The 27,398-nt window shown below is 57.8% G+C and overlaps 1 protein-coding gene across 1 annotated transcript in view; it reads left to right on the top strand.

The window, feature by feature from the left end:
- Nucleotides 1-3,913: 3,913 nt before the first annotated feature.
- GABRG3 (gamma-aminobutyric acid type A receptor subunit gamma3) overlaps nt 3,914-27,398 on the top strand; it is a 54,499-nt gene continuing 31,014 nt past the window's right edge. The window contains exons 1-3 of the mRNA XM_036303883.1: nt 3,914-4,043; nt 9,386-9,534; nt 13,907-13,974. Coding sequence (XP_036159776.1) covers nt 3,991-4,043; nt 9,386-9,534; nt 13,907-13,974 — 270 coding nt within the window. The 5' untranslated portion in view covers nt 3,914-3,990. The remainder of the gene's footprint in view (nt 4,044-9,385; nt 9,535-13,906; nt 13,975-27,398) is intronic.

Genomic DNA, 27,398 nt, shown 5'->3' with positions numbered 1-27,398 from the left:
CCCTGTCACACACAGAGCAGGGCCGATCAGGGGGTTGGGGCGCCGCACCCTGTCACACACAGAGCAGGGCCGATCAGGGGGTTGGGGAGCTCCCCCCTATCAGGCACAGAGCAGGGCTGATCAGGGGGTTGGGGTGCCTTCCCCTGTCACGAACAGAGCAGGGCGGATAGGGAGGTTGTGGCCCCGCACCCTGTCACACACAGAGCCGCAGGGCGATCAGGGGGTTTGGGCACTGCCCCCTGTCATGCTGATCCCGGTGCTGGGAGGCATATTACCCTTTTACTATATAGGATAGAGGCCTGGTGCATGGGTGGGGGCTGGCTGGTTTGCCCTGAAGGGTGCCCTGGATCAGGGTGGGGGTCCCCACTGGGGTGCCTGGCCAGTCTGGGTGAGGGGCTGAGGGCTGTTTTCAGGCTGGGACTGAAGCTCCCAACTGCTCCTTTTTTTCTTTTCTTTTTTTTCTGGGCCAGCTTTAGCTCTGAGGCTTGGCTCCAGCTCTGAGGCCTCGGCTGCTGAAAGCAGGTATCTGGTTTGTTTGGGTTCTATAATCGAAACACTGTATCAACTCCAGATCTGTGATCCCGGCGGGCTGAAAGCAGGTTTCTGGGGTTTTGTTTAGCTTCTTTATTTGTAACAATGTTTCAAACTGCAAGCTCAGAGGCCGGCAGCGGCAGGCGGGGAACGTTGGCTTCCTCTGTCACTGAAGCATGCAAGCTTCATGTGCACTTCAAGCTGCCTGGCTGCCGGCCGCCATCTTGGCTGGCAGTTAATTTGCATATCGCCCTGATTAGCCAACGGGAAGGGTAGCGGAGGTACGGCTAATTACCATGTTTCTCTTTTATTAGATAGGGTATTTAAATCCCATTTAACAAAGAAAAATCAACCAAAAAAATGAGTTTGCGTGTCACCTCTGACACACGTGTCATAGGTTCGCCATCACTGGCCTAGATGCTTAGCTACAAAAAGTGGGCTAGCAGCCTCCTCGCTAACTACCCAAGTGACAATGGGGCAGCACACACCGTCTTGCTTCGCTGCGTGTCCTGTGGGACACGGTACGGCGAACAGGTCCAGCCCGTCAGACGTTCTCTGTTTCACAGAGATTTGGGGATGTTGAAACCCAACATCAACTCCGTGGACGGGCTCCAGTCCTGGGCAGGTGAGCGTGTGCAGACCCACCTTTCCGTTCCCATGGTTACTGACTGGGGTCCCCACGCCATGGGATTGCGTTCCCGTGGGAGGGGGCTGAGAGCGAGAAGGCAGCTGCGATGGGAAGCAGCCTGTTCAGCCTGGTTGAAGGATTGGTTCTCTGCTAGGAATGCCCTAGAGAGGTGTTTTTTTCCTTCCACCGAGAACATGACCTTTACGTCTTGTTCAGTAAGCTAATCCGTGCTCCTGGGATAGAAGAAACTCCTGCTGATAGAATAGACCTGTCTGGGTAGCACCGCTCTACACCACAGCCCTTCTCCATCAGAGAGGGAGGGAGGGAGAGGAGGAGGAGGGAGAGGAAGAGAAGGAGGAGGAGGAGGAGGAGGAGGAGGAGGAGGAGGAGGAGGAGGAGGAGATGAAGAATATAAGGAAGAGGAAGGGGGAGGGAGAAGGTGGGAGGGAAACGCAGGTGAATGCTGGGAGGTGGGAGGGGAGGGGAGAGAGAAAAGCCCAGAAACCAGGGTCTGGCTGGAGTGGCTCCCTCCGGGCACAGCTGTGGATGACGACGGAGGCGGCGCTGGGCAGAGTCCACCCCAAGGCGCAAGGCCCACCAGGGTTCCCTCCAATCTTCCCGTCACCATTGGCCTCCGTGGTCGAATGTGTGTCCCCTGGGAAGGAACGATTTCTTGAGCAGGGGGAGTGTGCCTCGCTCTCCAGGAAAACAGTATTTTAAGTATTTTAACAAATTAATCTCCATGTCTCTACGAACACATCTGGGAGCACCAGGGCCCCAAGGGAGCTCGGTGCGTATTTGAATATGAATGACACCAGTGATTGAGGTTACTCCTAGGCCTGCACCCAGAAGGGAGCGCTTTTCAACGGCGCAAAGAGGTTGTCTCCTCCGAGATTGTCAGGATGATCTGTTTGTCCTTTTCAATAGCGGGTCTCAATCCCCGAATCATCTTCCCCGAATCAGATGATTCTCGGGGCTGATTTTGAAATGAGCTCGGATGGGGTTCTTCGTGGAAATGTGTGATTCAAATATATTTAGTGCGTAGGTTTTTTTCCCCTAATAGGAAGGTTTACGACTTGGGTCTCCTTAGCTTTTCTGAGTTCAAAACCAAAGATCTGATATGATATCTTTTTAAAAAATATATTTTTATTGATTTCCGAGGAAAGGAGGGGGAGAGAGAGATAGAAACATCAATGATGAGAGAGGATCCTGGATCGGCTACCTCCTGCACGTCCCCACCTGGGGATCGAGCCCACTACCTGGGCAGGTGCCCTGCTCAGAAATCAAACCATGACCTTCTGGTTCATAGGTCGACTTTCTTTCTTTTTTAAAAAAATATTTTTTATTGATTTTTTACAGAGAGGGAGGGAGAGGAATAGAGTCAGAAACATCGATGAGAGAGAAACATCGATCAGCTGCCTTCTGCACGCCCCCTGCTGGGGATGTGCCCGCAACCCAGGTGCATGCCCTTGACCGGAATCGAACCTGGGACCCTTCAGTCTGCGGGCCGAAGCTCTATCCACTGAGCCAAACCGGCTAAGGCCATAGGTCGACTTTCAACCATCCAGCCGCGCCAGCCTGACTTTTTAAAAATAGGTTTTTATTGGCTTTAGAGAGAGGAAGGGAGAGAGGGAGAGAGAGAAAGACACATGGATCAATGAACCCTTTAACCTGCAGCCAGAGTCTGCGCCGGGACAGGGAATCAAACCCGTGCCCTCTTGGTGCCTGGGTTCACGCTCAAGCCACTGGGCCACACAGGCCCGGGCCTAAGAGCAAACGCCCGGGGGGTTTACTCTGAGCTGCGTGATATTGCCCCAAATCTATGGCAGAAGACACGCTTTCCGGGTGGTCATGACTAATGGAAACCGAAATGAAATTTCCAGTCTGGGGGGCACTTCCGTACGTTCCGCTCGCTTCCTGGCTCAATCCAACTGCCTGTTCCTTCGGGACTTGATGCGTTTTTTCGGCCGCCACTGTTTGCTGTGAGAAAGACACCCATCGGGGTGCCGTTACCCACAGACTCCCCAGCAGGCCACGTTCCCACGCAGAATCGGGGTCGCGAGCACAGGAGGAGGCCAGGCACCCCGGCACGACGTGGGCACCGGCCCACCCAGAGCTAGGCGCGCCTAGTAGGGCCGCAGGAGGTCGGGGAACCCCAGAGAACCGCTGCCTCGTGTTGAAACAACAGCAGAGCCTGGGGTTCCCTCTGGACGGCGAGGGCCCATCCCTGGGGCCCATCCTCAGGCTCCCTGTGGGGTCCCCCAAGGCCTCCCCGCCCAGCGGAGCGCACCCCCTTCCCAGCCTCAAAGCCGGGGTCCCCCCCTCCGCTCCAGTCCCCCCTTCTCTCTGCCCAGCGCGTTGCCAGGCGTGTAATTGGGGAAACTCCTCCCCGCGGCCAGGACCGCCTCCGAGCGCGCAGCAGCCACGCGGCGCGCAGACCCCACCGCGCGCGCGGCACCGGCGGGCGGCGGGCGGCGGGCAGGAGGGTGGGCTGCGCCGGGCGGAGCCGCGGGCTGCGGGGCCCAGGAGCCAGGGACCGCCCGTACCCACCGGACCCCGCCACCCGGATCGGCGGGGATCGCGGGCGGGCGGAGGGGGAGGGGGCGGCGCGTCGCAGCGGCGCGGGGTCCCGCGGAGCCGCGCGCAGACCCGCCGGCCGTCGGGGGCGCGGCCGGCCGCCCGAGCCCGCACCTGTCCGGCCGCTGTCCAGCCGCAGCCCGCGGCCTCGGAGGCGGCGGAGGCGAGGCCGGCGCCGGGGAGGAAGCGGCGCCCGGCCGGAGGCCTCGGACCGCGCGCCCCCCGCGCCCCGCGTGCCCCGCGCTCGCGGCACCATGGCCCCCACGCTGCTGCTGGTCCTCTGCCTGCTGCCCGGCTTGCAGGCGCGGTGAGTGGCGCCCTGGGGCTCCTGGTCCCCAGAGGGAGGAGGCTCGGAGCCCAAGGCTGCGGGGTGGCAGGGGGCGGGGGGCCCGGCCTGGAAGAGGGAGAAGTCTGGGGGGACGAACGGGGGAAGGAGTGGGGGGCTGCGCCCCATCTGTCCCATCTCCTGTCCCATCTCCCGTCCCATCTCCCTGCCTCTCCGGGCTGGGCGGCTGCAGCTCTCAGCCCCGGGAATATGGGATTAGGCTCAGATGACAGGGTTCTGCCCAAGCTTGTAAGATGGGTGGTTTGAAGGGTTTTTGGAAACCAAGCTCAGAGGGGACCAGCGGGGTCTGCCCCGTTACCCACCACCCCTTCCTTCCCCACCCCCTCCAGTGTCTCTCTCTCTCTCTCTCTCTCTTTCTCTCTCTCTCTCTCTCGCACACGGTCACGGCTCTCCCTCTGAATTTCCCAGGACCCGGGAGCCTGGAGTTCCCACCTGCCCAGGTTTTAGATCCACAGCTGGGAGGCGGGGAGAGGACGGAGGCCAGGTGGGCGGCCAGCTGAGAACCCTGCCTTTCAGAAGGGACTTCCCTCCCCGGGTCCTGCACGCACACACACACCTGCACGCCTGTCAGAGCAGCCACTTGGCACGCCCAGAACACGGACACGGCTGTCCCCAGACACGCAGCGTGTCGGAATGGACGACAAGGCCCGGCTGGCATGGCTCCGTGGTCGAGCATCGACCTGTATAGGAACCAGGAGGTCAGGGTGCACATGCCTGGGTTGCAGGCTGGACCCCCAGTGGGGGGCAGCGTGCAGGAGGCAGCCCATCAGTGATGCTCACTCCTCATTGATATTTCCATCTCTCTCTCCCTCTCCCTTCCTCTCTGAGATAAAAAATATATTTAAAACAACAACAACAACAAAAGAGACCCCAATAAGGCTTGTGCCAGGTAACTAAGACATCCTCTCAGGTAATCAATACCTTGAAACCCCCCCCCCCCCAGAACATGGCGGCGCTGACCCAGAGGCCGCCAGGTAGGGATGGAGTGACCGGTGAGGATGGAAGGGGCCGCCGGACCAGCCTCCTGCAGCTGTAAATGCGGCCAGAGATTCGGGGTCATAAACCCAGGCTCGAGGCTGGTTCCAACACTGCAGACTGCCCTGGGCTTTGCAAATGACAGCAGCTCCCTGGCTTTCCCCCCACCCCCGTCTCCACCCCACCCCCCAACCTCAGGGAACCCCTTTCCCAAAACACCCTTGTTTGGACACCTCCTCATGCCCCGGATCTGGGAGCTAGAGAGCATCCCTGTGGGCCGTAACCCTGCAGGTCAGCACATTGGCCTGCGTGTTTGTGGAGGAGGAAATAGCCAGGAAGGCACGTTCACAGAGGCCCCGAGAGGCGAAGGGGCCCCCCGTTCTCACGCCCCACGCCCCATCGGGGTGTTGGGCCCCAGGAGGAAAGCCTTGTGACGATGTCATCGTCACTAAAAGTTGAGACTGAAAGGCGGGCGGCGTGTGCTGGGGGCAGCAGGCTCCGGGCTGACACACAGGCAGCTCCCTCAATCGGCTCCTTTCGGTGCAAGTTTCTTCCTGTTTAAGGAGGAGCTGGGAGGACAGCGCCAGTGCCTGCCTGAGGTCGGTGCTGCCTGAGGCCGGCGCTGCCTGGTTGGGTTTCCACTTAGGGGCGGGGAGCCCCTCGGACGATGGCCGATGGCCGGCCTAACGTGGAGGCCCCGAGGCCTGCCCTCTAGCTCCCAAGTCCTGTCTCGTGACCCCACTATTGTTGCCTCCTGCGGGGAGTGGCCTGCAGTTCAGGGTGAGTTAGCTATGTGGGTCCCGAGACTCGTAAGGTGCTATAGGGTGTCCCAAAATTCACGCAGGATTTGAATTTTGCGTGAGCATTAACAACAACAACAACAAAAAACAAAAGCCTAATCTTACTCGGTTTATTGCATCCGATTCTCATATCTGTTGCCCTTTGATGTCAACCCCTTCAATTGGATAAGCATGACCAAGTACCAATGATGGCCCAGGAGCAGGGACAATGGAGACCAATGAAGACCACGGCTTTGCATCTGTGCCAGCAAAGCCGTGGAGGCCATTTGCCCGATGTGCTGTTCCACACATAACCCTAGACTGTATCCTTTATGAATCAATAGAAAATTTGTAATTTTTCATTATAAACCTGTGTTTTCTATCGAGATTACTTCTTGCGTGAATTTTGGGACATGCTATAGAAGGAGAATGGCCTGTTGTCCCTTGTGGGATGTGCAGGAGGCTGTGGTGTTGAACTTGAAGCAGTCAGGTTCCCAGGCCTCCTCAAAGGCACCCCCGCCCGTCCCCCCCCCCCCCCATCCGCACCCTCCCCTCCCATCCCTCTGTCTCCCTCAGGGCGGATTGCAGCCTATCCTCTCTGTCTGGGTGGCTCCCTGGCCTCCAGAACTGAGGTTGCATAGCACCTGGAAGGGAAAAATCCAAAATTTCTTTTTTTAAATAGATATTTTATTGATCTCAGAGCAGTCGGGAGAAGGAAAGAGAGACAGAAACATCATCAATGATGAGAGAGAATCACGGACCGGCTGCCTCCTGCACGCCCCCTACTGGGGATCTAACCCGCAACCCGGGCCTGTGCTCTGACCTGGCATCGAACCGTGACCCCCTGGTTCATAGAGGTCGTCGCCACCGGGCAAAAAAAAATGCACATTTTAAACGGGTGGCGTTGTCTTCGGCCTCTCGTGTGCAGGGGTCTTTGTTCTCCGAGTGGGTTTTAGCGACGTGGGGATGTGACCGGGGGTGATCTTTTCAAAGCGGTTATTCATGCGGGGAGGGGTCTCCCTCGCACCCTGCAGGCCTCCCTGGTCGGGGAGCCCTGGGAAAGGTGGTGGCAGACGGACGAGCTCTGTGCCGAGGGCTTGGCAGCTCCCTGGCGGGCAGTGTGCCCCAGCCTGACTCCCTGCGGGTGCGCTCGCTGTACTGAAACCTTCTAAGTCGCACCGGGTCCTCGGGGACACCAGGGAGGTGCTTAGCTGCTCTCTGAGGCTTCGGGGCTCCTGCTAGTGTTTCAAAGGAGTTGAGACTTGCCCTGGCCAGTGTTGCTCAGTGGATAGAGCGTCGGCCTGTGGACTGAAGGGTCCCGGGTTCGATTCCAGTCAAGGGCGCATGCCTGAGTTGTGGGCTCGATCCCCAGTAGGGGGTGTGCAGGAGGCAGCCGATCCATGATTCTCTCTCATCATGGATGTTTCTATCTCTTTCCCTCTCTCTTCCTCTCTGCAATCAATAAAAATGTATATTTGGGGGTGGGGGGGGGTGGGAAGGGATTTGAGACTTCATCCTGGTCCTCATGGTGGAAGAGAAGGTGCAAGACGTGGAAGTGACATCGAGCGTCCGGGCAGCGGCTTGACAACGGCAGCCCGTCGCCGGTTTGCTTTTAAGACAAAGCGAACTGCAGGGGTGGCGTCCGGGAGCCTGCAGTCCCGAGCACAGGACGCTCGTAAAGATTATATATAACCCACTTAGCACGCGAAGAAGCGGAGCCTGTGTTTTAGGCGCACGCCAGTGCGTCCCCCGAGATGACACTCGGCTTTCATCAAGGCGCGGGTTTTCCCGTGGGGCTGGGTGTCTGGGCCTGAGTGCCGGGAAGCTTCTGTGTCATTCTCTCTCTCCAGTTCTGCAGCCAGCGGACACGTGGGCTCAGGGGTGGGGGAGCCAGTGCCAGGCGCTGAGGGGCCGGGGGCATCGCCGCCAGCCCCCCGCCCTGTCCAGCCCAGCCCTGCCCCACAGCCGGGGTCCCCTTGGTCTCCCGGGAGAGAAGGCAGCTTCTTGGCCTTGCAGGCTGCCTGCCCCCTCTCACCTGCCCAGGCCTCTAGGGAAGCCGCTTATGCAATTCCAGGGAAGCCCTCCATCCCCGCTAGAGGGAGAGGACGGGATTCCTTTTAATACCTGTCGCCCAAGGAGCTTCAGGGTATTTCTCAGAAGCCACGGCCGTGTACAGGGAGGATTGACAGGCGTGGGTCCGTGGGCTCATCTGTGTCCGTAAGACCATTGGGGCCGTCGCCACACGAGAGCAGGACCCGGTCTCTGCTGGGGAGCTGTCTTTGGGTGTTTTGCGGGAAGGGAGAGGGGGAGAGGAGAGAAAGGGGAGGAGGGAGAGGGAAGAGAGAGCCCACAGGGAGGAGAAGGGGAGGAAAATTCGGTAGCTCAGTTGGACGTGCGTCCTGAGAAGGTCGTGTGATTTGGCCGAGGCCAGCCGCCCCCTCCCTTCCCCTCCCCACACCTTGGCTGTGGGATGAATCGCCAGCCAGCCATGTCCCACAGGACGTGTGTCGACGACTGCTTGTTTTTAAATTCCAAATGATAACATTCCCATTCCCGGTGAAAGGAACTATTTTTAGTGACATTTAGGAAACGCCGCTAGTGTTACGTGTCGCATATCACTTACCGAATACATGTTCCGAATTTTATCGGTTCCTCTTGACGGTGAACGGTTTGCTGCGGATCGAAATTCGTGGCAATTTAAGAACATGTACGTATATGTTTTATTGATTTCGAGAGAGGAAGGGAGAGGGAGAGAGAGAGAGAAACATCCATGATGAGAGAAAAATGGACCAGCTGCCTCCCGCACGCCCCCCACTGGGGATCGGGCCTGCAACCCGGGCCTGTGCCCTGGCCGGGAATCGAACCCTGACCTCCTGGTTCACGGGTTGAGGTTCAACCACTGAGCCACGCCGGCCGTGTGCAATTCGCAGTTTTTATTGGTGGCTTATTTTATCCTTCTAGACCAGTGGTTCTCAACCTCCTGGCCCTTTAAATACAGCTCCTCATGTTGTGGTGACCCCCAACCATAACATTATTTTTGTGGCTACTTCCTAACTGTCATGTTGCTACCGTGATGAATCGTCATGGAAATACCTGACATGCAGGATGGTCTTAGGCGACCCCTGTGAAAGGGTCGTTCGACCGCCAAAGGGGTCGCGACCCACAGGTTGAGAACCGCTGTTCTAGGCAATATGCCTTCAAGAAATAAAACTGCAGCGCGAGATCAGGCTCGGAAGAGCTTGAACTCAGTCGTAGGTGCCAGGCGCCATACACGCGTGGGTGGCCAAGCTCTCACACGCACGATGCCCCGAATCCTGCTTCCTGATGAATCCAGAATTAGAATATTTGTGTCTCCTTTTACTTTTGGACTTGAGTGATCATCCGGAGGCTGGGCAGAGGGCCCCGGGGGCTTCTGTGGCTTTTTCCGTGGCCCTCGGGCAGCCCACGGGGAATAATACGCTCCCCGGACCCTTGGGCAGCCCACGGGGAATAATACGCTCCCCGGAGCCGTTGGGCCGACGTGTCCTCTCACTTTGTGCCGTGACCCAGGTCCAGGAAGGCGGAGGAGGAGGACCAGGAAGACACGGCGTCGAACCAGAAGTGGGTCCTGGCCCCCAAATCCCAGGACACGGACGTGACGCTCATTCTCAACAAGCTGCTGAGAGAATACGACAAGAAGCTGCGGCCGGACATCGGCAGTGAGTACCACGTGTGCGGTTTCCGCGGAAAACGGGCGCCGTGGTGCATGTGTCACGGGTTTTGTTTTTAAAGCGTGGCTTTTATTGATGTCAGAGAGGAAGGGAGAGGGAGGGAGAGAGAGAAACATCATCCATGATGAGAGGGAGTCACGGACCGGCTGCCTCCTGCACGGGGGTCATGCCTACCACCTGGGCCTGTGCCCTGACCGGGAATGGAACCCGGGACCACCTGGTTCCTGGGATGACGCTCAGCCAATGAGCCGCGCCTGCGGGCGCCATGAGCAGGTGGTGGTGGGAACCCCGGAGCCAGACGGCCAATGTGCTCAGAGCACCCGCACTGCCTGCCGGGAGGAGCCCGCCGGGCGGGAGGCTGGTGGCTGCTCTGCGCTCTCCTGCTGCTCCGAGGCCCAGAGCACCCGGCGGTGCCACCGGGACCCTCCGTGGTGACCTTGGGACCCTCTGATGTGACCTTGCAGGTGGGCCCAGCCCCCGCCGCCGAGGGGAGGGGTAGGGGGCGGGAGAGGGGCAGCGACCCACGGCGCTCAGGCCTCAGGCCGGACAGGTTCTGGGAGCTCCCTGCGTCTCTGATGTCTCTGGCTCTTACACCCCTTCCCCTGCCCCCTCTCCCCCCCCCAAGACTCACTCATGGCTCTTCTGGGCAAGTTTCGTGCATTTGGGCCGTTGCATCTCCTGGGTTGCAGTGCAGCCAAGCACCTTCCGTCCTCGGAAGAATTCGAATTCGGTCAGCTGGTGTGGCTCAGTGATTGAGCGCCAACCTAGGAACCAGGAAGTCAGGGTTTGATTCATGTCAGGGCACAGGCCGGGGCTGTGGACTCGATCCCCAGTGGGGGGCGTGCAGGAGGCAGCCGATCCGTGATTCTCTCTCATCATGGATGTTTCTATCCCTCTCTCCCTTCCTCTCTGAGATCCACAAAAACATTTTTAAAAATCAATGGAAAGATGCGCTCGGGTGAGGATTCACGCACACACACTCAGAGAAGGGGGCGCCGCAGCTTGGAGGACCGGCTGTGGAGCTGACGTGAGGAGGGGAACCCCTTCCGTGTACTTCCCACAATCCCGCGGCCGAATCGACCCCCCACCTGACCGTAGGCGCCTCCGTGCGCACATGGGCACCTCCCCACCTTCTCCGTCCAGCTGGTCCACGGAGACCCAACACCAGGAAACCCTCGCGATGGCCTGTCCGCGTCCCCGCCAGCCATGAACAGCTCACGGCAGCCTCCGGGAGGAATGCGTCCACGCGGGATCCTCTAATAGTTTCCATAACCCACGCTGCGACCGTGACGTGTTTAAAAAGACGCCCCAGCGGTGATCTCTCCCCCACTCGCTCCTGAATTATGGACGGGCCTGTAGCCGGCCCCCGCCTCTCCCCATCCATCACCCCGAGCGCGACGTCAGCCGTGTCCTTAACGGGGGCGGGCTCTGCTGGTGCCATTTGTCTCGGGGACACCTCGCCGTGGGAGCCCGCGGTGGCTGGAGGGCGGTAAACCTTTTCCTAAGAGAATTGCGCAGAGGAAGGGCAATGACCCGAGGGACTGTCTCCCCCTCAGGGCCTCCAGGAACGCGAACCTCTCCGTGGAATAGATGGTTACGAAACACAGATTCCCTCTCCGGGACCGGGCGGTCGGGCCAAACGCCATCGGTGCCGGGGCGGTCGGGGGCCGCGTGCTGGCTGGCGGCCCAGGGGAATGCTCGCTGGGAGCGTGTGCCGTACTCGGGCAGGACCCCAGGGTTCATTTAACCCGGGCACGGCCCCTTCTCTTGGCTCTGGTTCATCTTAGGGTCCTTCCTGTTCCTCTTGTTCCGGCGGGTGCCTCTCTGGACTCCTGTGCCAGGCTGTTCTAAAGCTTATTCGCTGAGCTTAGTTAAAACTCCTAGCCCGGCCGGCGTGGCTCAGTGGTTGAGCATCGACCCCTGAACCAGGAGGTCACGGTTCTTCGATTCCCGATCGGGGCGCACGCCCGGGTTGCGGGATTGATCCCAGGTAGGGGGCGTGCAGGAGGCAGCCGATCCTGGATTCTCTCTCACCATTGCTGTTTCTCTCTCTCTCCCTCTCCCTTGGTCTCTGAAATCAATACAAATATATTAAAAAAATAAAATAAAAAGACACGTCGGTGCTTTATGTCAGAGGAAGAGGAGTCGGAGGCGGGTGCGGGGCCCCTAGAGCATAGCCCCCTGGCGGACCTGGTCGGACGGCCCCAGCCGGGCACCGCCTTGGAGACGGCCAGCTGTCCTTTCCCGGAACGCCGGCAGAGCCAGAAAAGAGAATTCAAATGCATCCCCTCGGCTCTCGGAGCAGATGGAGGGGAGGAAGCAGACATTCTTAATTGCTGCGCCTGAGATAAAAGCGATGCCTGTAGACGGCGCCGGTTCTCTCTCCAAGTTCACGCGCGTGCACACAGGGGTGGGGGGGTGGGTGGGGGGGCACAGGTTTCCTGCAGAAATTATACCGGTCGCCTCCCTGGGAGACTCCTTGGGCATCCAAAGGGCGCTGGTGGGAACCCAGTTCCTCAGCTCAGTGCAGGTTGGGAGGGGGCCCGTCCTCACACACCCTCTCGCCTCCCCCCACCTCCCATGCTGGGTGGGGACCCTTCTCACACACACACACACCTTAGGGCTGAGCACACAGAAGGATCAATGAGTGCAGGCATAGATAAGCGGACAGCAAATTGATGTTTCTCTCTCTCTCTCTCTCTCTCTCTCTCTCTCTCTCTCTCTCTCTCAATATCCATAAATAGAAAATAAATATTAAACCCAATATTGCTCTATTTTTAGTTCCTTGCTATAAGCATTACAGACCAGCCTGGCTGGCGTGGCTCAGTGGTTGAGCATCCACCTATGAACCAGGAGGTCACGGTTCGATTCCCGGTCAGGGCACAGGCCTGGGTTGTGGCTTGATGCCCGGGGCGGTGGGGGGGAGGGGGTGTAGGAGGCGGCCGATCCATGATGCTCTCTCATCATGGACGTTTCTGCCCCTCTCTTCTCTCCCTTCCTCTCTCTGCAATCGATAAAAACATCTTTTTAAAAAAATGACAGCCTCTGTCAACACCTGGCTCAGGGACAGTGGACACGAAGGGTCCCTTCCGTCCGCGGTCTCCCCAGAAGCACACAGTTTCCCGTGTGGGGTCCGGGCCGGGACACACAGCCCCAGACACCGCCAGGGCCCCGGGCTGCGTCTCGCGGTGCGATTTCCGTTCAGCTGTTGGCGCTTCATCAGCCTCTCGTTAGCATCCTGCTCCAAAATACCTTCGTTTCCATCAAGAATGACTGTGCCCATGCTGATGAGGCTGCTCCCCGGCTCATTTGCATCGGAGGGGATGGGGAAATGGTCGCCTCCTAGAGCTTCGTCGTCGGGAGGGATTCTAAAGGAAGTCTGCCCGCGGCTCACGAGTCTGGCTCGGCCTCAGAATTACCCCGAAAACTCTTTGAAAGACCGAGATCCCAGCCCCACCCCCAGGACCTACCCACTCGGAATATTAACTATTTTTCTGTTTTCTAGTTCCCTGATTTCCTCTTAGATCTGTGTTGTTACTGCTCTTCTGCTTCCTTGGGGTTTTATTTGCTCTATTTTTAGTTCCTTCTGTTTATGGTTAATCCTCACCCAAGGATATTTTTTTCCATTGATTTCTGGAGAGAGTGGAAGGGAGGGGGGGAGAGAGAGAGACGTTGATGTGAGAGACACACATGGATGGGTCGCCTCCCGCACAGGCCCTGACGGGGGCACAGGGATAGAGCCTGCAACCCAGGTACGTGCCCTCGACTGGACTCGAACCCGGGGCCCTTCAGTCCAAGGGCTGAAGCTCTAACCACCGAGAAGAACAGGCCAGGGCTGTTTTTATGGTTTTCTATTTGCTGTATCATCAGCCTGCCCCACATCACAGAATATCTTCATGGCCCTTTATCAGTTTCTGTTTACTTCTATACAAGTAAGACTCTCTCCTCTTCCGGGGACTTTAGAAAGACAGACAGGGAGGGTTTGAACCGTAGCTGCCGTGCAAGGCCCCAACAAAAAGCCCCCCCTTTTTATAAAATATATTTTTATTGATTTCAGAGAGGAAGGAAGAGGGAGCGAGAGAGAGAGAAACATCCATGATGAGAGAGAATCATCGATCGGCCGCCTCCTGTACGCGCCCACATTGGGGATCGAGCCCGCAACCCGGGCATGTGCCCCGACTGGAAATCTAACCGCGACCTCCTGGTTCGCAGGTCGATGCTCAACCACGGAGCCACGCCGGCCGGCCTGCTCCCCCCTTTTTAACAGACCCTGGGGGTCCTGGTGCTCGAATCCAAGGGGTTGAGTATTTTCCTGGGTCCCGGGCGCAGAGCACTAACCCACGCGTCTCTCTCTCCGCAGTGAGACCCACCGTCATCGATGTCGACATCTACGTGAACAGCATCGGGCCTGTGTCGTCCATAAACATGGTAAGAAACGACCATTTGTTCCTGTTTGGATCTGCCGGACGGATTCACTTCTCGCTGATATTCCCGTGGCGGGTTTTCTGTGCGTGATTCCTCCGGCGGGCTCCCAGCTCGCGGCGGACTCCCCGACGCGGTGGCGTGTCTCGGTGGCGTGTGCCGGTAGTTTAATGTGGACGATGCTGAACGTCGGGGCTGGGGCTGTGACGGTGGCAGGGAGACCCGCCCCCCCCACATGGTTAGGTCCACGCCCAAAGGAGCCCCAGGCCAAGAGACACTGTGAGCGTTTAAGAGATTTTATTACATCCTCTCTTCATGGGCAGGGACCAGTCTGTCGGTGTCTGCCCCGAGGGGTGGTGAGGTCCTCTCACATCGGGTGGAAGTACGCAATATGGGGTCAGGGTATGGGGGCGGAGGGCGGTCAGGCGGAGGGGAGGAGAGGGAAAGAGAGAGAGACAGAAAGCTCAGTGATGGGAGAAAATCGTGCATCGGCTGCCTCCTGCACACCCCCTGCTGGGGATCGGGCCCCGAACCTGGGCCTGTGCCCTAAGCGGGAATCGAGCCGTGATCTCCTGGTCAAGGGCACCTACCTGGGTTGCAGGTTCAGTCCCTGGCCCTGATCAGGGTGCATGCGGGAGGCAACCCATCGATGTGTCTCTCCCATCTATGTTTCTCTCTCTCTTTCTCTCTCTTCCCTTCGTTCCACTCTCTCTAAAAAAAAAAAAAAAAAAAAAAAAAAAAAAAAAATCAATGGGAAAAAATAGCCCTGGGTGAGGATTAACAACCAGAAAAGAAATGGAAGCATCTCGAGCTGTCGAAGCAGCCCCTGCCCAGCTCTGCTCGCTGGAGCTCCAGATGGGGGGGTCTGACTGAGTCACTGCGGAGACGAGGAAAGATCCCGCATGCTTTTCGCTTTTAGCCGAGACGCACCCCGTGGGGCAAACTGCTCCTTGGGCATGTGAGTCACCAACTCTCTCCCCATTGGACGAAGCTCCGAGAAACCTGTGGAACCGACCGGAAGTGAGCCATGCCTTGCTCACCCCGAAATCACAGCATCTCTGAATTGGGGGAGTTAATTTATTTGTTTAAAAAAAATTTTTTTTAACTTCAGAGAGGAAGGGAGAGGGAGAGAGAGAGAAACATTGATGATAAGAGAGAATCATCGATCATTGATCAGCTGTCTCCTGCACACATCCCCCCACACACACACACACACCAGCCCCTCCACGGGATGGAGCCCGAAACCAGGGCATGTGCCTTTGACCAGGGATCGAACTGTGCGTGACCTGATCCCTAGGCCCCACACCGGCCGGACGAAAGGCCAGGCTTTTTGTCTCACACCGTGTCCCAGGCTGGGCTGGGCCTGAACTTGGGTCCTTTACCTCGTGCGGTTTTTAAGCCTGTGATGACGTGACGTTCCTTTCAGGTAACAGTTCTTCTGCCGTTGTTGTTAGAATCGAGCATCGGCTTTTACCAGCTAACTAGCAGCCCGGCTGTGTGGTACATAAAACCGCTCAGCCCAGCCCTGCCGCGTGGCTCAGGGCACCAGCCCGCGAGCCAGGAGGTCACCGGTTCGGTTCCCGGTCTCGGGATGCGGGCTGGACCCCCAGCAGGGGGCGTGCAGGAGGCCGCCGATGGATGCTTCTCGCTCACCATTGACGTTTCTCTCCCTTCCTCTCTGAAATCAATAACAATATATATGTTTTTAAATCAATGAAAACATATTTAAAAACACACCCACAATTACCTCTCCGCGGCGTCGATCTTCCGAGGGTGGTCACCGCTCTCCCAGCGGCACCGGCGTCCTGATGCGTCCTGTTCCCACAGGCCAGTCGGGGCCGCTGAAGATTTATGATCAGCAGGTAGCGGCTTCAGACTGATTTATGGGACCCGTCATCCTGTCTTCCCTCCTCCTGCCTCCTCATCCCAACCAAAAAAAAAAAAAAAACAAAAACAAAAAAAAACTGGAGGATAAAGCGTTTCCTGGCAGGACTGAGCCTCCGGCGCTGACCCCAGCTTCATCGATAACCTCCCGTAAATTGCATGCCGGCGGGGAGCCTGCTTTTAGACGGTAACTGGGCCCTGGTGGAAGCCACGGAGGCAGACACAGCCCTGCTCTCTGCCAGGAAAACCCCTGAGGGGCACCCCCACCCTCTGCTTCCTGTTGTTGTTAATCCTCACCCGAGGCTATTTTTTAAAAAGTAATTTTTTATTGATTTTAGAGAGAAAGGGGTGGGGGGGGGGGAGAGAGAGAGAGAGAGACATCAGTGATGCGAGAGAATCCTGGATCGGCTGCCTCCTGTACGACCCCTACTGGGGATCGAACCGGCAACCCAGGAGCGTGGCCTTGACCGGGAATTGAATGAACCTCAGACCCTGCGGTCGTCCGAGGGCCGGCGCCCTAACCACTGGCCCACACTGGCCAGGGCGGGGCGTGTGTGTATTTAGGGAGCAGGGACCTCGGGGATCAGGCCCTGGTGTCGATGTGACGATAACCACGATCGCCGGGCGCATTGTACTTCGAGCTGGAAAGAGAGGCCGTCCCGGTTAAGGGCCTCTGTGCTCGGGCAGGGTGGCCCCGGGGCTGGCGGCTGCCTGGCGGGCGGGCTGGCGGCCGGCGGAGACCCCTCGTGCTTTGCAGGTGCCACCGGGATTGCGGGGCCCTCTCCCCACCCGCCGCCGCCCGGGGCTCCCGGGGACGGGCCGGCTGTGTGTTCAGACGCCACCTCCATCCCACTAACTTGGAAGATGTCTGATGGCCCATCCAAGTGTCTGTGTTTGTTGTTGTTGTTAAAAATCTGGGCTTCCTCGTATCCTAGGCAACCCCTGGAAGCAGCAATAGTCCAAGGCGGGCGGCATCCTGTGGGTTTCTGTCGTCAAAACCCCCGAGTCCCCGCAGACAGGCGCTGTTGGTGGGTCGCTTTGCCCGTGGGGATCCGTGCTGCCCGACGTCAGTGGCCTTCGGTGGCACGGCTCTGGGCTCGGAAGCCACAGAGGGGGCACCTCCATGCTCACCTCCACCCCTCCTCCCAGCAGCATGGCTCCTCCTTCTTCTCCTTTGTTAAATTATATTTTTATTGGCTTCAGAGAGGAAGGGAAAGGGAGGCAGGGATAGAAACATCCATGATGAGGGAGAATCACGGACCGGCCGCCTCCTGCACGCCCCACACGGGGGATCGAGACCGCAGCCCAGGCCTGGGCCTGACCGGGAATCGAACGGTGACCTCCTGGTTCCTAGGTCGACGCTCAACCCCTGAGCCACGCCCGCCGGGCTAAAACAGTTTAAAACTTTGGTTCCTGTCTCTTCTCCTTTGTTTGGACCAGAGTCGCCGAGGTGACGTGGAAATTATTTCACAGAAAGACTTCCCTCTTTTCTTGAGAAAAACACACCTCCGTGTGTTTAGTGCAACAGGTTGTGTTCCTGTGGGGGCGTGCGAGAAATTCGAAAACAAACACATTTTCCTTGCAGATGGTTAGGTGTCGGGCTCGGCCTGGGTTGTGGATTATTATTATTATTATTTTTTATTATTGATGTCCGAGAGGCAGGAAGAGGGAGATAGAAACATCGATGAGAGAGGCTGCCTCCTGCACGCCCCCGACTGGGGATCGAGCCCGCAACCCGGGCCTGTGCCCTTGACTGGAATCGAAGCCAGGACCCTGCAGTCCTCAGGCCGACGCTCTGTCCACTGAGCTAGGGCCACTGTGGATTTTCTGGGGAAGAAACGGAATCTTGCTTCGCTTGGCAACCCAGCACCATGGACAGCGCCCGCCGCATGGCAGGCGCTCCATGTTGGCTTGCAGAGAAACACATGCACACACACGCACGCTAACCCCCCCCCGCCCCCAAAACAGCGAGTTCTATGATTCAGCCTCAACCTTGCACCAGAGGAAGGCAGCCCGGGGAGATGCCGGTGTTGGGCAGCCGCAGAGAACTCCTCCCACAGTGTTTGTATCCGGAATTCATTCTTCCTCCTGAGTAATTCATCGAGACGGAATCAAACAATTCACCACGCGAAAGGCGGGCAAGAAGGGATGTCGAAGTTGCAGCATTGAGGGTCCTTTTTAGAAGCCACGCGGGTAGGACCCGACCGGGTGTGGCTCAGCCGTTGAGCGGCGATCTGTGAACCAGGAGGTCACCGGTTCGATTCCCGGTCAGGGCAGGTGCCGGGGTTGCGGGCTCGATCTGTTTCCCAGGGCTGCTGGCCTCTCGCTCTCTTATTATTATTATCATCATCATCATCATCATCATCATTATTATTTTCTCTCTGTTCTGTTCTGGGCCTGTTCATGTGAGGCATGCCAAGACAGATGGGGGACCAATTTGCAAATGGCCCTTGCTGCTTAGTTGAGCCTTTCCTGCGCTGACCTTCCGGGGGAAAGTGGCGGAAAACACACGTCCTCCCGCGTCCACCGCCAGCCTTCTCCCCGTCGCCCCCTCGGGCTGGGCGGCGTGCAGGACACTGTGAGGAAATTGGCGGGAGATGAAAGAACGCGCTTCCTTTGATGGTCAGTGAGTTGCTGGCTTTGTCATGATTAACCCATCTCTCCTCCGATTCAGCTGCCGGTCTCCCTGGAGATCAAAGGAAGGGCTTTTTCTCTCTCGATCCGCAGCATTGTTTACGGCTGAGCTCCGGGGGCTACCGTGTGTGGCAGCGGCCCCCACGCACTCGCTCGAGCTCGAGGGGGGCCTGACCCTGGCCGAACCTCGGCCCCACAGGCCGGCCGGGGCCTCCTCCGCTCGGCTCCCAGGTCAGGCCGCACCCGATGCATAAATGTGTGCCGCGTTCATCGTCCTCCCGGCGCTCGGGGATCCTGAACACGCAGAACGTGGGCTTTCCTCACGCACGACGGGTGATTGCCTGCATCGATCTGCTTGACTGGGTCTCGAGGTGCCCGCGTTGCTGGTCAAACATGATTCCGGGGCTGCCTGTGAGGGGTGTCTCTGGTTGAGGTTCACGTTTGAATTCGTAGACAGAGAACAGACAGCCCGCCCCAGGGTGGGTGGGCCTCACCCAAGCCGTTGAAGGCCGGATTGGAACGTAGGGCTGGCCCTTGCCCAAATAAGAGCATTCTTCCCGCCCAGCTGGTGTGGCTCAGTTGGTGGAGTATCATCCCAGGATCCAAGAGGTCACCGGTTCAGTTGCGGGTCAGGGCACATACCTGGGTTTCAGGCTCGATCCCCGGCAGGGGTTGTGCAGGAGGCAGCCGATGGGTGGTTCTCTCGGCCGGACTAGAATGATACATGTGAAAATTAAGTGCAACTCAGTCTGCAATAGCTAAGATCTGGAAACAGCCCACGTGCCCATCTGTAGACGCGTGGGTAAAAAAGCCGTGGTACATGGACACCATGGAATACTATGCAGCCGTGAAAAAGGGGGATCTCTTAGCCTTGGATACAGCATGGAGGGGCCTGTAGAGTATCACGCTCAGTGACATAAGCCAGTCAGCGAAAGGCAAGCATCCCATGATCTCACTCATAGGTGGCATCTAAGTAACAAAATAAACAGATGAACGGAGTGGATGCAGAGACACGGACGCATGGGACAGAGTGCGGGATCTCGGAGGGAAGGCGGGGAAGGGAGGTGATGAACCAAAGACCTTGGGTGCAGCTATGCATGACCCATGGGCACAGACAGTAGGGCGGTGAGGGCCTGGGGTGGGGGAAAAAAGGGAGCAACTATGATACTTTCAAGTATAAAGAATTACATTTGTTATAAAGAATCACTTAAAAAAATTAAGTGCAAGTTAAGATAAAATGGGAGCTGGGGAGCCCAGGAGTTGGCGGCCACAGGCCTCACTCTTGATGTAAGGACTGACGCTGTGACTAGAACACCCCAGGCCACGTGGGGTGCGCTGTGAGCGGGAGCGGTTCCCTGGAAGACGGATTGAATCTTGGCAGGGGCTGGGGTAGCGGGGACAGACGCAGCGTGGCGTTTTCACCAAGCGGCTGGCCCGCGGGAGTCTGGCAGCCGGCGCGGCGTCCCTGAGCCAGCGGGACGGGCCCGGCTGGCTGTGACTGAGCTTCGTGGAGAACTAACAGACACCTCCCTCGCCTCGCTGGGCCTCCAGCCCGGCCCCCGAACGGCTCCGAGGACTGGTCCGTGCCAGCCTCGGACGGACGCAGTGTCAACCAGACCTTTGGTGGCAAAGGATGGGCGGGGGGCCAATCAACTGGAAATCGGTGTCACAGCCCGGCCGGTGCGCCTCAGTGGCCGGAGTGGTTGAGCCTGGGCCTCGGGGCTAGGAGGTCACGGTTTGATTCCCGCACCCTGAGCCGGAATCGAGCTGTGACCTGCTGGTTCAGAGGTTGGTGCGTAACCGCTGAGCCACGCCAGCCCGAGGCCCTCCACCCCGGCTTTTTAATTGCTTGGTTATTGGAGCCTTCCGTCCGGGGATTCTTGTTTTCCTCCCTGCAGAAAGGCGTCTCTTTAGCATTCCCTTCCGGTGGAGACGCGTTCTATCAAAATTGAAAACGTGGCTCAGCCTGTCGCCCTCGCCGTGAAAGAAATATGTGCGGCTGCAGCAGGGACGACGATTCCCGGTGAAGATAAACTTCTTATCAACTATTTGATTGCCCGGATACCCCGAGGGGCGCTCTGTGCAGAACAGCGGAGATTAAATGCTCGCTTTTCCTCCCCCTTGGTGTATCCCCGAGAAGGATGCTGGGGAGCCAGCTCATTATTTTGCAAAGATGGCTAATAAATTTTAAAAATCTCTCTCTCGAGGCATGGGATCGGCACGTCTGAAATATTTTAATTCATTGCACCTCTTCTTGCTGAAACGGATTGTCGTACGCTCCGCCAGAGGGAGGCTGTTGAAATGCCCTCCTAACTCCTGTGGGTAGAGAACGTAGGTGCGTATAAGCACAGCCCGTGGACACGCACACCCATGTGGTGAAGGCCTGAGGTGGGTGGGGTGGGAGCTGGGTGGAGGGGGACACGGGGGGATATCTGTGATCAACAGTGAAGAGAAATAAATAAAATAGTCTTCCCCCGGCCGGTGTGGCTCAGTGGCTGAGCATCGACCCGTGAACTAGGAGGTCACGGTTTGATTCCCGGTCAGGGGCACAGGCCCGGGTTGCAGGCTCGATCCCCAGTGTGGGGCGTGCAGGAGACGGCCGTTGGATGGTCCTCTCTCACCGATGGTTCTCTCTCTTTCCATCTCCCTTTCTCTCTCTCTAAAAAGACCGTCATGAATAGGTGATTCGCATTCTGTTATGACAGGTTCTTCTGAGCTTGTCTTACACGTTTCCTGCCTCACGCCTCGTATGACCACCTCTTTCAGGAACCCGGTGCCTCTAACTGGGAGTCGTGCGTGGAGACCTCCGTGTGCGTCGTAGGCACTCGCTTCCTTTCCAATCATCAACTCCTGGTGTTGTTGGTTTTCTTTATTGCGTTTCCCTTCTCTGTTCCATCTGTCTCTGCTCTCATCCTTCTTGCTCCCTCCTGCAGACGTTGGAATTCGTTTGCTTTTATTTCTCAGGTGCCTTGGAGTGTAAAGTGAGGTTGTTGATTAGAAGCCGCGTTTCAACGTAAGCGTTCGCGGCTCCGTGTTTCCTCCGAGCCCTGCGTTCGCTGTATTATGGGAGTTTTTGTTGGTGAGGTTTCACTTTTCATGAGCCTCAAGGTACTTTCAGGTTCCCCTTGCGATGTCTGTTCTGACCCGTGGGTTGTCTAAGCGTGTGCTGTTCAGTTTCTACATAATTGAGACATTTTCAGTTTTCCTTCTGTCAGAGAGAAAGGGAGGGGGAGAGAGAGAGAAACATCAATGCGGAGAGAGACTCATGGACTGGCTGCCTCCTGCACGCCCCCACCTGGGGATGGAGCCCGCAACCCGGGCACGTGCCCCGACCGGGAATCGAACCGTGACCTCCCGGCTCATAGGCCGAGCCCATGATCACGGAGCCACGCAAGCCGGGCAGTTTTCCTTCTATTTTTTATTCCTAGTTTCATTCCGATTGTCGAGGTTCCTTCCCCCCAAACTGTATCAAGAACAAAAAAAGTGAACGTGGCCATGCTGTCACCTTAGCATAAAATCAGGCTTTCTGGTGGAAAACGCTGCCTTTTTTTTTTTTGACGTGCCTGTGGAGAAATTGAGATTTTGTGTGTGTGTGTGTGTGTGTAAATAATGGATGTGTTATTTCTGCGTGTGTGTCCTGAATGAATGCCGAGGTCCTCCGCTGCCGGGCGCCGTTTATTATTCCTGCCCAGCGCTGCCATGGGGTGCCGTGCCCTTGGTTGCGGAGTCGTGGGGTGCCGACCCAGGGCCAGGCCCGTGGGCTGTGGAGGGCTTGCCTCCCAGCTCCAGGCTATGAAGGGGCCTCCTCCCCACACCTCCCACCTTGGAACAGGCTCCGAAATGGCGTCGACAGGAGGCGAGCGGCTCTGCCTCCAACGCTGCAATTTGCTCTCCGCCCCACAAAATGCAACCCCTCCTGGGAGGGCTTCTGACGAACGCGGAGGACAATGGGCTTTTGCTTCGTGAGGCCAATTTGCGGGGAGTTATTCGAATCTTTCACCGGCGACGCCAGCACCACGCACAGCGCCCGCTGCACGTGGCCGGGCTGCTGCTCACGTGAGCGTGGTCATCGGGGCACGTAAATACTGGGTCCATCTGATGGCGCACGTCGGCCAGACTTTACCTTCCCGCCAGATCCACGGCCCTCAGCCGCTTCGGAAGTTCTCACAAAATCTCACAGAGTTTATTTTTTTAATACATTTTTATTGATGTCAGAGAGGAAGGGGGAGAGAGAGAGAGAGAAACATCAGTGAGGGGAGAGAATCACGGATCGGCCGCCTCCTGCACGCCCCCCACTGGGGATCGAGCCTGCAACCCCGGCCTGTGCCCTGATCCGGAATCGAACCCTGACCTCCTGCTTCATAGGTCAGTGCTCCACCACTGAGCCACGCCGGCCGGGCCCGATATTTTAAATGATTGGAGCTCCTTGCATGTTAAGCATTTGTTGGCAGAAATCAAGATTTCTTTATTCATGAGCCAGAGAAATTAGCATGCGCCACCATCGTTCCCGCTGCGTGAGGGCCTCCCTGTCATTAAATCATTTGCTATTTGCCTCCCTCCCCGCGCCCCCCCCTCCACACCCCAGGACAAGCCAGTGTGACATCCCAGAGCTTGTGCACGCGGCTGACAGAACTCTCACAGCGCGTCCATGTGCCCCCCGCGGCGCGGACCTGCTCACGGAGGGATGGGCCGCGATGTTAGCTTATCGTCGGCACCGATGAATTAAGAGCTGCAGGTCGCACACCACGGAGCCCCCGTTAAAGTCACGAGAAGAGGTGCCGCTTACCAGCACCTAGAAGAGACGCAGTGGAATTCTGGGAACACCGGGTTGATCCCGAAGCAGGGACGGAGGAGAGATGGAGAATCAGAGAGGAAATGGCACGACGGAAGACGGACGGGAAGACGCCAGTTGTCCCACCGAATGTGAACTCCTGAGGGTGGTGAAGCCGGGCCGTGGAATCCTGCAGAGACGGTGGCAGCGCAGATGCGTGCGAGGAACAGGACCTCGCTTTTATTTGGCTCGCGTCTCCTGGCTCGCTGGCCCACATGCGTGTTTAAAATGGGAAAGCTGATGTAAATACGTCCCAATTATCATCGTATTATTTACTCGTCCTCCAAATAGATCTGCAATCGCTCAGCTCGAGCGGTTTCTCAAAAGGAAAAGATGTAATTGCTACTTTCAAGTCTCTCTCTTCCAGATTGGGCTTTTAGCTCTGGCTCCACACGGACTCAGACTGTCCCTCGGGGAGGGAGACGGAAAGCGGGGAGCTGGGGAGTCTGGATGGGGGGGCGGGAAGGGAAGGGAAGGGAAGGGCAGAGAGGACCAGGGTCTGGGAGTGTCAGTCGTGAGAGATACCGCTTGGCAACGGGCTTGGTGTCGGAGCCCGATCATCAAATGCTTTTCCTAAAAATAAAGTCCAGCTGGGCCGGGGTTGCTCAGTGGTTGCGCGTCGACCAGGAGGTCACGGGTTCGATTCCCGTCAGGGGCACAGGCCCGGGTTGCAGGCTCGATCCCCAGTAGGGGGCGTGCAGGAGGCGGCCGATCCGTGATTCTCTCTCCTCATGGATGTCTCTCTCTCTCTCCCCCTCTCCCTTCCTCTCTGAAATCCATAAACACATATTTAAATAAATAAATAAATAAATAAATAAAGTGGAACAGCATCTGCGAGCTCCCAGGTCGACTTGCCAGGGTGTGGCGTGGTTCTCGTCGCATCTTAACTGCCGGCTTCGTCCGGAATGTTCTGGGTGGGACCCTCGACTCTTGTCGTGGGTGTAGAGGAATGGTGTGCGCAGTTAGGGTCCCGTTAGCAGTTCCCCAGGGAGTCCCTGCCTTCCAGCGGCACCGGGACGATAACCACAGGCCAGTGCCCATCTGTGGCTGGGCCTTTCGGTACCAGTTCCAGGCCACCTGGACGCAGGACGGTGTGGCTGTAGGAGGGGAGGGAGGGGAAGGAGGAGGAAGGGGTGGGAGGGAGAGAGAGGGGGGCAGGGAGGGGGCCTTGCCCCGAGATTCTGTACAGCATTCCTTGCTCCAAAGGCTCTAAGACTTGATCTTTTTTCTTTTTTTAAATATATTTTATTGATTTTTTACAGAGAGGAAGGGAGAGGGATAGAGAGCTAGAAACATCGATGAGAGAGAAACATCGATCAGCTGCCTCCTGCACACCCCCCAACTGGGGATGTGCCCACAACCAAGGCACATGCCCTTGACCGGAATCGAACCCGGGACCCTTGAGTCCGCAGGCCGATGCTCTATCCACTGAGCCAAACCGGTTAGGGCAGATTTGACCTTTTTTGTTTGTTTGCTTGTTTCTAATCCTTCCCCCAGGATCTTCTTCCGTTGATTTTTTTAGGGAGAGTGGAAGGGAGGGGGAGAGACAGAGAGAGACACACACGGTGTGAGAGGCCCCGGATCCAGCCTGCAGCCGAGACGTGTGCCTTCGACCAGGATCGAACCCAGGACCCTTCAGTCTGCAGGCCGGCGCCCTGTCCGCTGAGCAAACTGGCCAGGGCTAAGCCTTGTTCTTCTATCCGTAGCTCATCATGAAAATGTCTGTGTGAGCCCTGGCCAGTGTCTCTGAGTGGTTAGAGCGTCAGCCCGCACACCGGCGGGTTGCAGGTCAGGTTCCGGACAAGGGCACCTCCCTGAGTCGTGGTTCATCCCCTGCCCCTGGCCCGGTAGCGTGTGGGCAAGGCAGCTCGTCGATGTGTCTCTCTCACATCGGTGTCTCTCCTCTCTCCCTCTCTCCTTCTCTCTCCCTCTCTCTCTCCTGCACTTTATGGAGTTTCATTCTAAACTCTTCGATGCTTACACACCGCCCGCCCTGTGAGGAAGTGTGGTGTCCCCCTCTTTGTTCTCGGGGTCTCCGCTGGTCTTTGTAAAGGAGACCCCCTTGGAGCCGGCGCGGTGCCTGTCGGGGGACCTGTGTGCTCAGCTCTCCCCCAGGCCCTGGAGTCCTTCACGTGGCAGAGCTCTGCCCACTGGGTGGGGAATGGCACTTACCATGCACCCGCACGCAGGCCTGGGCACGCTCCCCGAAACTTCCAGCCTCCCTCCCGCGCCAGGAAGGGAGCGGTGTTCGGAGAAAGCAGTCGGACGGAGGCCTCGCCTTCCCCGATGGTGCGTGCCCCCCCCTCCCTCCGGCCCCCTCCTCTGTCCTGCCCCAGGGCCCCCTCAGGACCGGTCTCCATCCCTCACCATGCACCCCGCCCTCTGTGCCGAGAATAATTCCTTGGTTGCTTTCAGCATTTCTAGTTCACCCCCGGCTGCTGGTGACAATGAGCGAAAGGGGCCATTGTCCCTTCCCCGGCCTCCCACAGAGCCCGCCTTCAGAGGGGCCGGGGCCTCGCACGCAGATGGGCCCCAGGGAGGCCGCGTCACAAAGGCAGGGAGCACAAAGCGGGCATTGGGGACACCTGCTCCGGCCGGTGGAAATAGGTGACGCTGGGAAAATAGCAGGCCAGCGGAAAACACGCTCTGAAGCTCAGAGCCGAAGGCTCAGAGAAATGAAGCCTGTTCCTTTTTTTAAAAAAAAAAAAGATATGTTTTTTATTGATGAGAGAGAGAGAGAGGAACATCCATGATGAGAGGGACTCGTGGATCGGCTGCCTCCTGCACGCCCCGCACGGGGGATCGAGCCCACAACCGGGAGTTGAACAGTGACCTCCTGGTTCACGTGTCGTCGCTCAGCCACCGAGCCACGCGGCCGGGCCGGGCTGTGACGTGTTTCATGCATGTGGTGTTACGAGCATGTGCACGGGGACCCGAGAGATGGGCTCTGATCTGCGTGCAGGCGGCTGGCCCCGGGTACCACCCCCGTCTCTGTAGGGGAGGCCCTGAGAGCTGAGCGAGGAGGGCACTTAGCCGAGAGGCTGGCGCGGACAAGAGGTCTGCGTGAGGTCAAGCGGCCCCGCGGGACACGCCGTGCAGCCCGGGCTTGCTGCTGGGAGTCAGTGGATGCGCCGGGGGCCGGGGGGCACGGGGTCAGCGGTCTAATGCACGAGACGGGCACTTGACCCAGATGAGCCGCTGCTGGCTCCGGCAGCTGATGGGCAACCAGCGCTTTCCGGACACCTTCCGCGTCGCCCGCGCTCACCCGCGTGGGCGTGGGGTGACGTCAAGCTAAATGGAGCACAAACGAGGAGACGTGACTTCCGCCTCCTGACTTCGTTTTGCCTCTCAAGGAAGAAGGACCGATTCCTCTCCGGGAGAAGGGCCTTAGGCGGCCCGTGGCTTCCTTTCCACCCTCGACTCCTGCTCCACGGAAGATCGATCTGCGGGGGACGGTTTTTGTTTTTTAATAGAAAGTTGTTTCTTATGGTGTGTGGTTTTTCAAAATATGTTTTTATTGATTTCAGAGAGGAAGGGAGAGGGAGAGAGAGAGAGAGAGAGAGAAACATCCATGATGAGAGAGAACCGTGAACCGGCTGCCTCCTGCACGCCCCCCAGTGGGGATGGAGCCCGCAACCCGGGCCTGTGCCCTGAGCGGGAATGGAGCCGTGGCCTCCTGGTTCCTAGGTCGACGCTCGACCACGGAGCCACCCGGCTGGGCCCCAATGGTTTATTTTTGCTTTTCAAGGAAGAGTGAGCAATTATTCCTCTTGGAGAGAAGAGCCTTGGGTGGCCCACGGCTTCCTTTCAACCCTCGACTCCTGCTTCGCGGAAGATCGTTCTGCGGTGACGGGTTTTCTCTCCACCTTATTTTCCTGCCGATAAAGCCCCGGAAACGATCAGCCAGAGTTTTAAATGGATGACAGGCGGCTCCGCTTGCTTCTAATACGAATCTGTCTTGTTGTCACATTTCTGATGGATAAGATATTTTTTTAAAAAAAAGTTATCTCACTCTTCCAGGAGCTGGAGGACTGGAAAGGATAAATCCAGAGACAGGAGTGTGGGACGGACGGACGGATCT

This window comes from Myotis myotis, unplaced genomic scaffold (genome assembly GCF_014108235.1).
Source record: "Myotis myotis isolate mMyoMyo1 unplaced genomic scaffold, mMyoMyo1.p scaffold_m19_p_38, whole genome shotgun sequence".
NCBI lineage: Eukaryota > Metazoa > Chordata > Mammalia > Chiroptera > Vespertilionidae > Myotis > Myotis myotis.
Note: the sequence above shows the minus strand (reverse complement) of the source record. Positions and strands in the feature narration are given on the sequence as shown.